Raw genomic sequence first — 12,432 nt, 5'->3', positions numbered from 1 at the left:
CCCAGTGCCGTTTATCAAATGCCTGGCCTTGGATTGGCACCAATCGGCGAACCAAGAGCGAAGCGACCCCAGCAAACAAACAGCCTTGGCCTCAGTGGCTATCATGCTGATTCATGCGCCATCAATCAGCCAAGAGCCGTGGCTGTACGGCCGTCACTCGGTCGAAGGCTTTCCACTAGTTACTCGTAGTCCAACCTTGGCGCCTTGCATCTCTTCCAAGGCACAAGGGGGCCCCAACCAGATCCTTCCTAGGATGGGCATAGGATCAAAATGATGGGCAAGCTGTGCTGGTTGGGACGAACAGAGATGGATGTCCGAGCTTGATTCCTGACACAACATCAAATCAAGAAACGGCGTTGCACGAATGCTTTGCAAAGTTATTTCGACCTTCTCAGCCCTCCTACTGGTTTGGTTGTCTCTGCTCGGTTGCATCATTGTCACAGTCCCCGATTTTTGAACCACATTCCGAGACAAGTGTATCCCAAGTCTGCAACGTGAAACAAGGGCAACCCTTGTCAGATCCTGGAAACACATTTAGCCGTCCTGCAATATAGATGTTGCCTGCGTCCCGGCCTACTGTGTTTTATTGGTATAGCCGCCAAGTTGGTTAGATCAAGTGTTACACGCTAGTATATCAGAATATATCGACAGAATCCCACACTAGTTTGCAAGTTCGTCCGTCCTCTTGCCTTTATACCCCTTTTGACCCCATCTCAACACCGAAAGAAGCACAGTCGTTCTGATGTTTCAATACAGCGTTTTATATAATGTCTATTCTGACCTGAACCCGAGGCCAAGGTGCGAATTCCGGTTGGACTTTGGACACTTACGATTGCACGGCGACGGCACCCGCCATGGCTGAATCCATCACCCACACCGTCTACGCGGGTATCTTGACGACATTAATTCCAGCGTCAATACTACTCGGCCTACGGTTTTATGCGAGAAGAATTAAACACGCTCCGCTATGGTGGGACGATTATCTAGCCGTGCTGGCGCTGGTACGGCCTCAAGAAACGACAATCTGCCCTAGGCGGCATCTTGACTGACATGCTCTCAGGCGTCGGCAATTGCCTACGACATAGCCGCATTCTTTTGTATGCTGCGGCCTTTGTAACCCTCTTTTTCTTTTATGCTCGAAGGATGCTGGCTAACCAACGTGGACCGCAGTAATAACAAAGGGCCTCGGCCGACATCTTGGAGACCTCACCATTTCTCCTGGCGAAGCACGCTACTACCAAGCAATGGCACTGCAGATCCATGAACACACATATACTGTGGCCGTCACAGCTGCGCAGCTATCCTTGCTGGCGCTATTCTGGCGACTATTCAAATCGGTGACATGGGCAAAAATGACTATATTGGGCATGGCCGCGTTTGTGAGCGTTTGGTATATAGTGCGAGTATGACCATCTCCGAGACGTGCCAACCACGCTGGAAACAATGCGTTAACAAAGTGGTAATTAGTTGTTCATCGCCGTGTTCCAGTGTTACCCGCCTCGCTTTCTATGGGACAAGTCCATTGAGGGGACGTGTACCATTGATCCGTCCCGGTTCCTTTTTTGGTCCATTTCAGCACATCTTGTCATCGATGTTGCGCTCATGGTGTTGCCGGCAAGTGAGTAAACAGTCCCCCCGATGACTGCCAATGGGGAATCGTCTAATGGGTGCTTTTCTCGCACAGCGCAAATTAGCAGATTGTTTCTGCCCTGGCCGCAAAAACTGGCCATTGCTGTCATGTTCATGTTCAGCATCGTGTAAGCTTCCACGACCGAGTTTGCTTGGCTGATTTGGGCCGTCTGACTGTGTAGCAGTGTTGTCATTGCCGGCAGCATGACGATAGTCGTTTCGTCAAATTACGACTCGTACGACGACGACGTTTTGTGGAATTGCACACCCGCCTTGGTCTGGTCCGCGGTAGAGATTCACCTCAGCGTGATAGCGTGTAAGTAGACTCTTGACGATGCAACGACCAACTGCCGCAGCGCCAATCTGACCCGGTCTCTCCATCCCCAGGCTGCCTCCCCGTGATGAGGCCGGTTGTCCACGCTCTCGGAGGCTGGTGGGGACACAACTTCTCCTCTCGCAAAGAACCCAGCGCGCCGACGTACAATACCGTCAAACTCGGCCACGTCCATCGCTCAGCGGGGGTGACATATGGAAACGAGTCGACTTGCAATCTCGCCAATGGTGCAGACGGCAACCAGGCAGTGGTGGTGACGGATTCGGGACGAGTATTTGGACAGGGAGAAGGATCCGACACCGTCATAAGCACGGGCAAAGACAAGGAGCAGCTGGCATCATCTACCTCGACGGGAAGCACAGATGGGGCGATAATGGTGCAGTACGAAATCGACTTGAGTTTCTCTCGACAAGGTTCCCATGGCCAATGGAGAGAAGAATGAAGAACCATGTTACGAAATAATGCAGCGTCGTGCTGACACGGCACGCAGTAAAATAGGAAGATGGGTCGTCAGTGCCACTGCCATGCGTACTGTACCAAACGAGCCATCATGACAAGGCGGCAACGCATTTGGCGACGGGGGTACCTGAGGGTAAACGGACGATCCAAGCGCCGCGCCACCTTGGCCATTCCATGCCTACTTGTGCCAATATCACAAGACTTACTCCCTTGGGCAAGGAGACGTGTCCGACGTGGCCACATTCACCAACACCGCAACAAATTTACGATTGGGCGGGTAATACTAAACCTAATACACATAGTGGAAATAATGGCATGACGTCTCATCCCCATTCACGCGAAATTCGCCTTACAGATCCGAGACCTGTTCAACGCCTCAACCGGCTCGATATGCCACAACTAGTGCTGGCTGCTTTGCGATGGAACATTTTCCTGTATAGCTACAAACTATTCGCCAGTTCATGATGGACGGGTTGTTGGCAAGGATGGCACGGGGTATGTCTGCCATGTACAAGTAGTTCAGAGCTGGACCGCGAAAACAAGCGTCCAAAAGTTGACGTCATTCGATAGACGGGGCATCGGGGACGAAAGCATAGGTAGCTGCAAGTCGGTCCGTTCCACCAGGCCGCAACTAATAAGAAAAACAAGTCCCAGACGCGGCTCACAACCGTTGCATTCGTCTCCTGCGTAGCTCGTCTCTTTTGCCGTCCACATGTCCCGTACGCCCTGCTACCACATGGCCAACAACTCGGCTGCGCCAAGCGTACGGGCCGCCTCACTCGAGAGACCCGGGAACAAAGTCGACAACCATGGCCTTGGAAATAATACCATCCGCCGAGCTGATCCACTTGCTAATGAAGCCGTGATGGGCCTTGTCCTCCTTGACGTAAAAGTCCCTATCGGCCACCGAGTCGAACTCCATGACGAAGACGTGCGTGAAGCCATTCTGCCTGTCGTCAGTGTCTGGTCTACCGGAGGGGGGGGAGTGGACTTGGGGCGCCGCGCACGCTGAAGCCCTCGATGGACATGTCCTTGCCGCCTTGGGAGCGGGCAATGTACGGCTTTCCCGTGGAGGCGAGGACGCACTGGTCCTTGAGGGCGAGGACCTCGTCGCAGCACTGGGGGCGTTAGTGACGGAGTGAGGAAAACAGGGCGCGCAAGGTACCTGCTTCACGGACTGGGCGCTGGCGTCCGGCTTGAACTGGAACATGACGATGTGGTTGACGCCCATGATGACGATGTGGTCTGGTGTGATGAAGGGACGTTTGGTGTTTGGAGCGTTTGTGGTGAGTGCTCTTGATGGAAGTGACTCGGTGTGAAGCAGGTCGAAGGATTAATGAATTGATCAGACTTTGATGAACCCCGCTGCAGGGCGCGGGGCAACCGCCGTGCTTGGAAATCAATCAATACCTCGAGCGGCGGCACCGAATGCACTGGCGCCTTAAGTCCGGTGCTGACATTTACATGTATGCATGATTTTCTCTCAAGGATGGATTCGCCGTGCGATGTCGGCCGTTTTTGGTCCGTGGGCGTTCTTGCTTGCAAATTGGCTACGGCGGAATTGCTTACGTGCTACGTGTTCCACGGGCTATGCACTGGTGGCGAGGGTTCAGCATGAATTGATTGACTGATTATTTTGCAACCGACGCTTGTACTTTCAACCTTCAATGTTGCGTCTTGTTCTTCTGGTAAGCGACCTTTTGAAACTCCCGAATGGCATCCGTCGCGCCGGCATCACCCGGCGGGAGCAGCTGCGTCACAAACAGCCCACAGAGCCCGTTCGCTCGGTCGATAAACTGTCAACAACGCCCGCGTTAGCATTCTATGCATCAATGTGTGCTGGTAGTTTCGCAAGTCTCGCCACGTACCCAGAACAAATTCGGCGCACCGCTCCACGTGAGCGTGTTGGCGCCCCTCGCGTAGGGCGCACCATGGCCAGCCTTCTCGATCAGCAACCCCCCGAGCCCCCAGTCGTACTCGTCGCCGGGGTAGTAGTCGCCGACGGCCCACGCCGACCCCTCGAGGGACTGCTTCAGGGCGGCCTTGCTCGCGGGCGACAGCTGCCCGCGGAACATGGCGTCCGCCGTCTGCGGCCGCAGCAGCCGCCCGTCGTTGGCGAGCAGCGAGTGCAGCAGCTTCAGGACGTCGTCGGCCCTGCCGTGGCCGCCCTGCCCGCCGAAGCACGCCTCCACGCCGGCGTTGAGGTCGAGCCCGCCCGGCACCGGTGTCAGCTTGTCCGGCCCTTCCCGCGCCCGGGACGCCATGCCCGCGAGTCCCTGCGCGCCGGGGAAGAAGGTGAACGTGCCCGAGGCCCCGAGCGGCTTCCAGATGTGCTGGGCGAAGTAGTCCTCCAGCGACTGGCCGCTGAGCTGTTCGACGAGCCGGCCGGCCCAGTCGATGCCGGCGCCGTACGCCCACCCCTCGCCGGGCTGGTACAGCAGCGGGACGCCGAAGCGAGACTCGACGGTAGGCCCGTGGTTGGGCGGCGTGCCGTGGAAGCGGTGGTACTGGCGAAGCTTCTCGCCCGCGTCTAGGAAGGTGTATCCGGCGCCGGACGAGTGCGTCAGCAGGTGCCGGAGGGTGATGGGGTTCTTGCGGTCTTGTAGCACGGGCTGGCCCTGGTCGTCGAACCCCGAGACGATCTTTTGCCGGCACAGGACGGGGAGCAGTTCGGCCACGTCGTCGTCTAGCTGGATGAGGCCGCGCTCCACGAGCTGGAGGGCGGCGACCGTCGTGGCCAGCTTGGTGATGGAAGCTAGAGTGAAGATGGTGTTGGCGTCGATGGGGTCCGGGTCTGCGGCGGCGATGGATTTCGGCCCCAGATAGGTCGAAAGCACGTCCGAGTCTGGCCTCGTCAGCTATGTCCATGTGCGGCGTGTCGGGGTTCTCATACTGTCGAGACGCCTGGCGAGAAGCGCCACGCAGGGCAGGATGCCGCCGCTGATGGCGGACTCGAAGGGCTGCGTGTGGTCCATTTTCCGGCTTGTATGATTGTGTCGGGTGGGCAGATGGCAAGTTCGACAGGTATCAATTGATGGGCTCGGGTTGAGAGCCGCAGGCGTCAGACTTACAGCTGCCTCTCGACGCAGATATACCCGGCCCACACCCGCCGGGTCATTTGTAATGCGGCGTCGGCCGCGACGGGAGAGGGGTTTCGGAAGCGGAGAGATGCAGCCGATCGGCATATGACGCTGCTTGGCATCCTGTTTCTCCGTGGGGGAGCTTGGGGGGATTCCCGAGGGCGCTGACTGCCTTGCATTGATTCTCATTGTTGGATTTCCGCCAGCGCCGTGCAAGCATGCCATGCTGCCGGATGGAGTTTCGAGGCCTGTAACAAATCCATGGTGCAGACTGGAGCTTTTCGTCAAAGGCGCCCGCGAGATTGGCTGCTGCTTCGGTGCGAAAGACGTCGGTGGGACATGGTCATCTGAGATGTCCTCCTCGGACGAGACGACTTCCGATGGCGACACGGCAGAGCCCGGCCGACATGACAATGGTTATTGCTGGGCGTTAGCATTGCACGTCATGCTTAGGCATCTTATACTATCATAATAATAGCATCGATCAAAATGTTGCCAAACTTTAGTGTCTCCTCATGCATTTCCATGTTGAATAATTGGGGCCATTCATTGCAAGCTATTCCACCATAGACGGCTTTGGCACCATTCATGTGAAATGAAAGATGCACCGGCCAAGAAAATAGAGATAGAAATTCGCTGTGACTCTGGTCGCTGGATATCTGGATGAATTATCTATTTAATGCTTTTAGTCTCATGATTCTACACTTGACATGTTAATGTACCGGACTGCCGTACAGACCCGACGAGTTTGAAGGGGGCCAATGTGCCCGAGAGACCGGGCAGTAGCATGTCGTCCCATCCGTTTAACCATTAGAAGACTCTCGGCGTGGCACTCTGAGTCCAGTGCGACAGAGTAAGCCATTTGGAAACCAAGTTTCCTTGTAGTTCTTGAAAAGACGGCTGCACCTTGGACGCGGAAGAGCAGTATGCGGAAGACGAGACTCGGGCTCTCTTGGTCGTGTTCTCAAGGTGTACAATGCTTAGCTGATTGTTGAAAAGCGCCATAGACGCAGAGAGTTGGATCCATGGGATGACAAGCTATAGCTGTTTTGCGAGCCCTCCCTTCCGCTTGAGTGTGGTGCTGTTCCAAAAGTCCTCGGTATATGACCTGTCCTTCACTCCGGGAATCAAGACCCTCGTTGCCCGATTCACAGAGGACTTTTCCCATTCATCGCTGCAGAATTCGGTTCTGTACCGTGCGAAATGTGTCCGAATGACACAACTCCGTCTCGCACGAGCATTTTGCGAGCTTGGCGGCAACCAAGCGTTTCCGTGCACCACACACCATCACCCCCTTGCATATACAGTCTGGTCTGGTGTCTCTCGAAAACCTCATCGAGAGAAATCCTAATCCCAATCATGGGCCACCCGCCACTGGTCTTCTAGCTTCAGCTTACCCCCCTCGATCAACGCGCAGTCCTTATGCCCCCATTTTTCCTCATATATCTGCCCCCCAACGGCCGTCAGCATATCAAACGCCCTCTGCACCCCGCGCGAAGAATAATAAAACGGCTCGCCCTCGCCGCCCCTCTGCGACGGCTGCCACGTGTTTCGCCCCCGGTCGCCCTTTTTATATTCCACCATCCTGTCCACCACCGCCTGCAGCCTGCGCCAGTACTCGACGTGCTCGGGATCCCCCCCTTCGCGAGCGGGCTCCCCGCCCCTCGAGTCCTTCCCGTCCTGCTCTGCCGCCGGGGCCGTCTTCTCCGGAGGATTCGGATCCCGATAGTCCAGCTCGGCGGCCGGCTCGCGGTACAGCGCGCGCAAATCTTTCAGAACGGTGTTGACGTCGCTGATGACGCCGACGTCCCTCGCGTCCAGGGTCCAGTTGTGCATCAGCAGGCGCTGGTGCATGTCGCAGTCGGTGATGTAGTACGGGATATACGTGTCCCACCCGCCGACCTCCTCGTACGCCGCGCGGTTGACGAGCGTGAGGTGGTCGTAGGCGAAGAACCGCGTTCCCCAGCGCTCCCCCGAGTGCAGCGTGGTGTTGAGCTCGGCGAGGCAGCTTTCGTAAATGGTTCTGTAGCCGTGCTCGCCTGCTTTCGGCAGCCCGTTGTGGCCGCCTTCGTGCGAGGAGACAATCACGTCCATGTGGGACCAGAAGTAGTACGGCCACTCGCGCTCCTGCGAAAGATGCATGTAGTAATTTTGCAGTTGGGCAAAATTCAAAAGCACGGGCGTCTGGATAATGTTGACGCCTAGGCTCTTCAAGCTCTTGTAGTTGAGGTAGAAGGGGTTCTGGAGCGAGAGCCGGCCCCGGGGGTTTGCCCACTGCGTGCCCGTGTTTTCAATCACGTAGATTTGCGACGCGGGCCAGCCTGCCGTGATGTAGGACACGACGGCTTGAACGAGGAGCGGCCACCCGCGCGTGAAGCCGATGAATAGCGGCGGCGCATACGGGAGTTGGTACTTTTTGTGTAGATTCTTCTCGGGGACGTTCCACCTGGGAATAGAGGGCGGCGGCGATGTCGCGAGGGATATGAAGGGGTCGACCACGGGAGGAGGGACGTATTCGGGCGCGGGTAGGTATTTTGGACCGGGCGGCTTGGCTTCTTTTGCGGGATCTTTTTTGCCCTGTTGGTATTGCTTGAATTTGTTGACTTGTTCGCGAATCACGACGTGGGATCGATCCGTGGAGAGAAGGACAACAGAGAAGGACAACAGCGAGGGCGGTAAGGATGAGGCCCGGGATTATATACCGGCGGCCTTGTATGGCGACCATGGTGAGAGTCGCGAGTTCTCGCGATGTTGTCTAAAGAGCGTGGTTGCTTTGCTGGGCTGATGGAAATACTGACTTGGAGGTCAAGATTTCGACTATTCGCACAAGAGATGGATGTGCATACGCAAGAGGCGGAAACTCTTCGTTTTGAGAGCGTAATATCAATTGTTTCTGGGCCAGCCATAGAAATGTAGCTCCAACCGCCCGGTGCTGGGAGGATGAAAAGAAGCAAAGGGATCAATGGATCAAGGGGTCGGGGGGATCGGAGGGGATTGGGGGATCAGGGGCAATGCGCCGCCACCCAAAAGCAAGACATGAAGATCAATCAACATCTGCGGCGAGACACAGGGTTGCCCTGCAAGGCGACATGTCGGTGTTGGATGGCCAAGGGAGGCCTTGGGGAATGTTTGTGGAGCATAGCTGCAAAAACGACCAGGCGTTAAACTATAATAGATGGCCAGGTTTTAAACATGTTTCTGATGTAAAAGGCTGGTTCACAACATGACAGGAGTAGGCATGATAAAGTCATGGATAGTAGTACTCCATACACGCAACCTATATGTAAAGACTTCTTACAGAAAAATTACAGCCAATGCAATTCTGTTTTGAATCCTACATCTCCTTTCCGGTGTCCAGGATTAGCACATGGTTTCCATCTTGTTGCGCCACGTTTCGGCTCCTCGTATAGCGAGTCAAGTTTGACAATGACTGGCCACGTTTCTTCAACGCATGTGCAGGCAGAGCCACAAGACCCATCCAGAACTTAAAGAATCCGGCTAGCGAACAACGTGGTTGTACTCGCTCCGGCCAGTCCCTAGTGTCTGGCTATGCCCTTGATCTCATCTTGAGAGCTTGTCACAGGCCACTGACGCCATCCGCCTTGCGGTTCAACCCGTACCAAGATTGAGGTAGGGGCTTGGATGGCCACGTCACCCTGGTCCCCGGGTTTCAAACCAATACCAAAGCGTCTCCGGGGTAGAGGTTTGTCCATCAAGGCGGATCCGACCGCCTATTTCAAGACGGCTCCTCGTGCGACGGTTTCGTCTGTAGAGCCATCAATCAGCCATCTGGTCCCTCACCACGGTCCGACTTTGCCGTCGCAACCTTATTAATAGCGAGGTTATTTCCGTTTAGGACGTGTGAGTCGAGACGCTTAGTAGGGGCGAATAAACTTGTGGGACCGACCTTAGATGCCGCTAATTAACTTTCTCTGCAGCACGTCAGAGTCGACAAGATGTTGTACTTATCCGTTGATATGTTGAGCGTGATTGCACGGTTGGGAAGTCATTAATCTAGCGGGCGGACCCCAAGGGTAACCAGCTCGACTAGCCAAAGACTAAACATGTATGCCCAAGTGATATTCCAAGTCCAATTTAGCAGAGAGCGTGTGTATGCTTGTCGTACTCAAGGGCTGGTAAATATAGTCGTGAGCTGGTATGCGGCAGCTCATGCTTAGTCGAACAGACAAGCAGTACAAGAAGAACATCGTTCAGCTACTTCTGACAGCTTGATTTTGAAGCTCCTTGTAGCCCGACTTCTAGCCCTGTGCAGCCTGTTTTTCAACCCTTCAAAATAACCCAAATCATCAGTTGCGCCGTTTTGAGCAGTGATGCTCGGTGTCATTTTGAAGGGTTGAAAAACAGGCTTCAAAGAGCTAGAAGTTAGGCCGCAGAGGACTTCAAAACCGGGTTGCAGAGAGGGCTTTACAATCGAAGGTTTTGGGGAGCAAGGTTCGAAAGAGGGGTTAGGCATCATTTTTGTAGTGTAATTTGGTGTAACGATTGCCTTCGGAATGCCACTTTGAGAAAATGCGACGAGGGCTTAATAGGGCTCGGAACGTTAAAAGGTTTAAATACAAAGATAATATCAAAGATTGTCAAAGATCCTTGGTTTTTTAAGAGGACAAAAGGAAATAATAACTATTATTTATATAAGATAAAAATACATGTGCTTAAGGCTCTTACCTGGGCACGTGTTTAATCTGTGTAACCAATAGGTCCTTTGTCGGTGAAGCCCCTTTATTGGGCTTCGCGAACCGTTAGGCCTCTTCCGTGTAACAGAAAACAAGAGCTCTGTGTAACACCCGTTGGATTGTGTAACAGGCAGGACTTTTAAATTGCACCTCCGTACGGAGTATAAGACATTGACAAATCAGGAAATTTTCTCAAGGTCTATAACTGGCAGCAGTAGAAGTGTATTCACCTGTATGATAAATGGTTTCCTAGAAGCAATAATATAGGCAAATTAGGAAAACGAGCTATATTATGCACCTGTTGCAAAGGGTCGTATATCTAGGATCCGGCGGTCAGTAAGTAGTGGGATTAATAAAGGGCTGGAGAGGGAATTGCGTTGTCGAGATTTTATATACTCTTACAAAGCATTATATACTAATACAGTATATCAATTAATGAGAAGTATATAGAGGAATTTGTCGAAGTGGTGGAGTATTTATTAGACTTATACGATACTAAAACGCACCCCGCAGCCTCTAATTGTGAGAAGGATGCCTCATACCTTGGCTGTTCAGACATGCGGACCTATATGCAAGAATTCCGGATATCTCGCTTTCTCTGAGATTGGGATCGGGACGATAAAAATGGATCGTCACGCCGGCATCAGAGTCAGATGTTTGATAGGGCTAGATTGAATGCATTATCATAACACCTGGCTTTGGTAGTACTCGAGAGATGCATGCTGTTCTTGAACGTGTTGCGTCTGGTAAAACTTTATTATTCACAAATTCACTGCATTTAACTTGTAACAGCCGCCGAAGCCATAGCCCGGCTCACTTGACGTGTTTCCACACCTTCAATCCTATCAGCTTTCTGGAACTTTACACCGACATGGCGCAAACTGCGAGAGCCTGTTCCTTTCTTGGTAGCCCGTGGGCGTTAGATGGCGTCATACCGATCCCGTTCAATTCCGTGTCTGAAACAGACAGTGATGTCAAAGTGATGGACGTCCAGCATCCTGTCTCGGCGGTTGTGGCGTCCATGGTTAACTTTTGGTTCCTCGCCCTCCGTTCCAGTCAGATGTATACCGACCGACTCACAATGTCAATGTCACCCTTCTTACAACGAACCGTCCCTCTTCAATAACGAGTTCGCCGGACAAATTGACGTAGGATCTCGGCCGGGCCATCGGGAAGGAATCTCGGAGTTTTACACAAGTGATGTGTTACTCACCAGTCGCAGGCTGGGCCGGCTCTAGTTAATAGTCGGAGCGCTATGGATGATACGAGGTGTTGACGAGCAGTGCAAGTGAACTACTCACAACGATCAATCGATGCAACACTAGTTTGTCCAGGCATCGCGTAAACTTCAAGCGTATAGCGATTCCTTGGTTACACTCCCATGACCTATGACCAACGTAACATTCAACTGCTCAGATCGACTGCCAGTGTCTCGTCTCTGCTCACATAAACCCCGTTAGGTTCATCGGGGAGCCCTAGCCGTTACATGCTGGCTTAAATTCAATTTCCGCAGCGGCGGAGCTAACAGAATTCTTGAGACTGTTCGGGACCATCTATTCACCGTATGTGGAAAGGCTATCGGCAGGCGCATGTAACGGTCCTAGCTGAGTATATTAAAAACTAGCTAGGCGACTACAACGAGGATCGCAACGCCAAAGAGGGGAGGGAAAGCTCTTGAGCTGCTGAGCTCGATGCCTGAGTAACTTCCCTTATCGGTGTGTCGCGGCCGACAGCCCGGAGCTAAAGGCGAAAGTGTACGCCGAGCTATATCGGGCTTAGCCTGTTACCGTACAAGCCAAAAAATATATTTCTTTTTGTATACTGAGTTTAATATACTTGACGTATATAAAAGTCAAGACAAAGAATATAAGCTTTTGCTATTATAGTGTGGAGTAAGAAAATGCAAAGTTTAATGCTATAGAGTTTATTCTAATTGAAGAGGCGTCGTAATTGAGACGCATTTTAGCATGCTTGTAAAATTAAATTTATAGTGGCTTTTTTCGATCCACTACGCAGTTACACAGTATTTACTTGTAGGATGAGATGGTTCTGGCCTTATGTTTGTATCTCGTTTTTTGACTACTTCTACGTACATGAAAACAGTGTCCAGAACTATTCTACGTGACGCTTTTAGCCTGTATACTTGGCAACATCTCGAGCACTTTAGTTTTATAGTTTACAGTTAAACTTTAAGACTAGTTTTTGAGTTATAGTCAGAGTTGCAATCCACTCCACT

The 12,432-nt window shown here is 52.9% G+C and overlaps 4 protein-coding genes across 4 annotated transcripts; 1 reads left to right on the top strand and 3 right to left on the bottom strand.

Moving 5' to 3' along the window:
* Positions 1–854: 854 nt before the first annotated feature.
* MAA_00072 (uncharacterized protein) lies at positions 855–2,405 on the top strand (the record flags this gene model as incomplete). Its single annotated transcript, XM_007818070.1, has 7 exons — positions 855–1,001; positions 1,061–1,097; positions 1,171–1,379; positions 1,468–1,618; positions 1,685–1,757; positions 1,815–1,945; positions 2,017–2,405. 7 exons carry the CDS (start codon positions 855–857, stop codon positions 2,403–2,405), a joined length of 1,137 nt encoding a protein of 378 aa, XP_007816261.1.
* A 792-nt stretch (positions 2,406–3,197) lies between these two features.
* MAA_00073 (Stress responsive alpha-beta barrel) lies at positions 3,198–3,653 on the bottom strand (the record flags this gene model as incomplete). The annotated part of the gene is made up of 3 exons (XM_007818071.1): positions 3,198–3,368; positions 3,430–3,540; positions 3,588–3,653. The coding sequence occupies 3 exons, from the start codon at positions 3,651–3,653 to the stop codon at positions 3,198–3,200; spliced, it is 348 nt and encodes a 115-aa protein (XP_007816262.1).
* A 433-nt stretch (positions 3,654–4,086) lies between these two features.
* On the bottom strand, positions 4,087–5,397 carry MAA_00074 (beta-lactamase; the record flags this gene model as incomplete). The annotated part of the gene is made up of 3 exons (XM_007818072.2): positions 4,087–4,173; positions 4,291–5,267; positions 5,316–5,397. 3 exons carry the CDS (start codon positions 5,395–5,397, stop codon positions 4,087–4,089), a joined length of 1,146 nt encoding a protein of 381 aa, XP_007816263.2.
* A 1,452-nt stretch (positions 5,398–6,849) lies between these two features.
* On the bottom strand, positions 6,850–8,227 carry MAA_00075 (uncharacterized protein; the record flags this gene model as incomplete). The annotated part of the gene is made up of 2 exons (XM_007818073.1): positions 6,850–8,105; positions 8,152–8,227. 2 exons carry the CDS (start codon positions 8,225–8,227, stop codon positions 6,850–6,852), a joined length of 1,332 nt encoding a protein of 443 aa, XP_007816264.1.
* Between the last annotated feature and the right edge of the window lie 4,205 nt (positions 8,228–12,432).

Source organism: Metarhizium robertsii (assembly GCF_000187425.2).
Source record: "Metarhizium robertsii ARSEF 23 chromosome Unknown MAA_Scf_5, whole genome shotgun sequence".
In the NCBI taxonomy this organism is placed as follows: Eukaryota; Fungi; Ascomycota; class Sordariomycetes; order Hypocreales; family Clavicipitaceae; genus Metarhizium; species Metarhizium robertsii.
The sequence above is the reverse complement of the archived record's forward strand: the minus strand, read 5'-3'. Positions and strand labels throughout refer to the sequence as shown.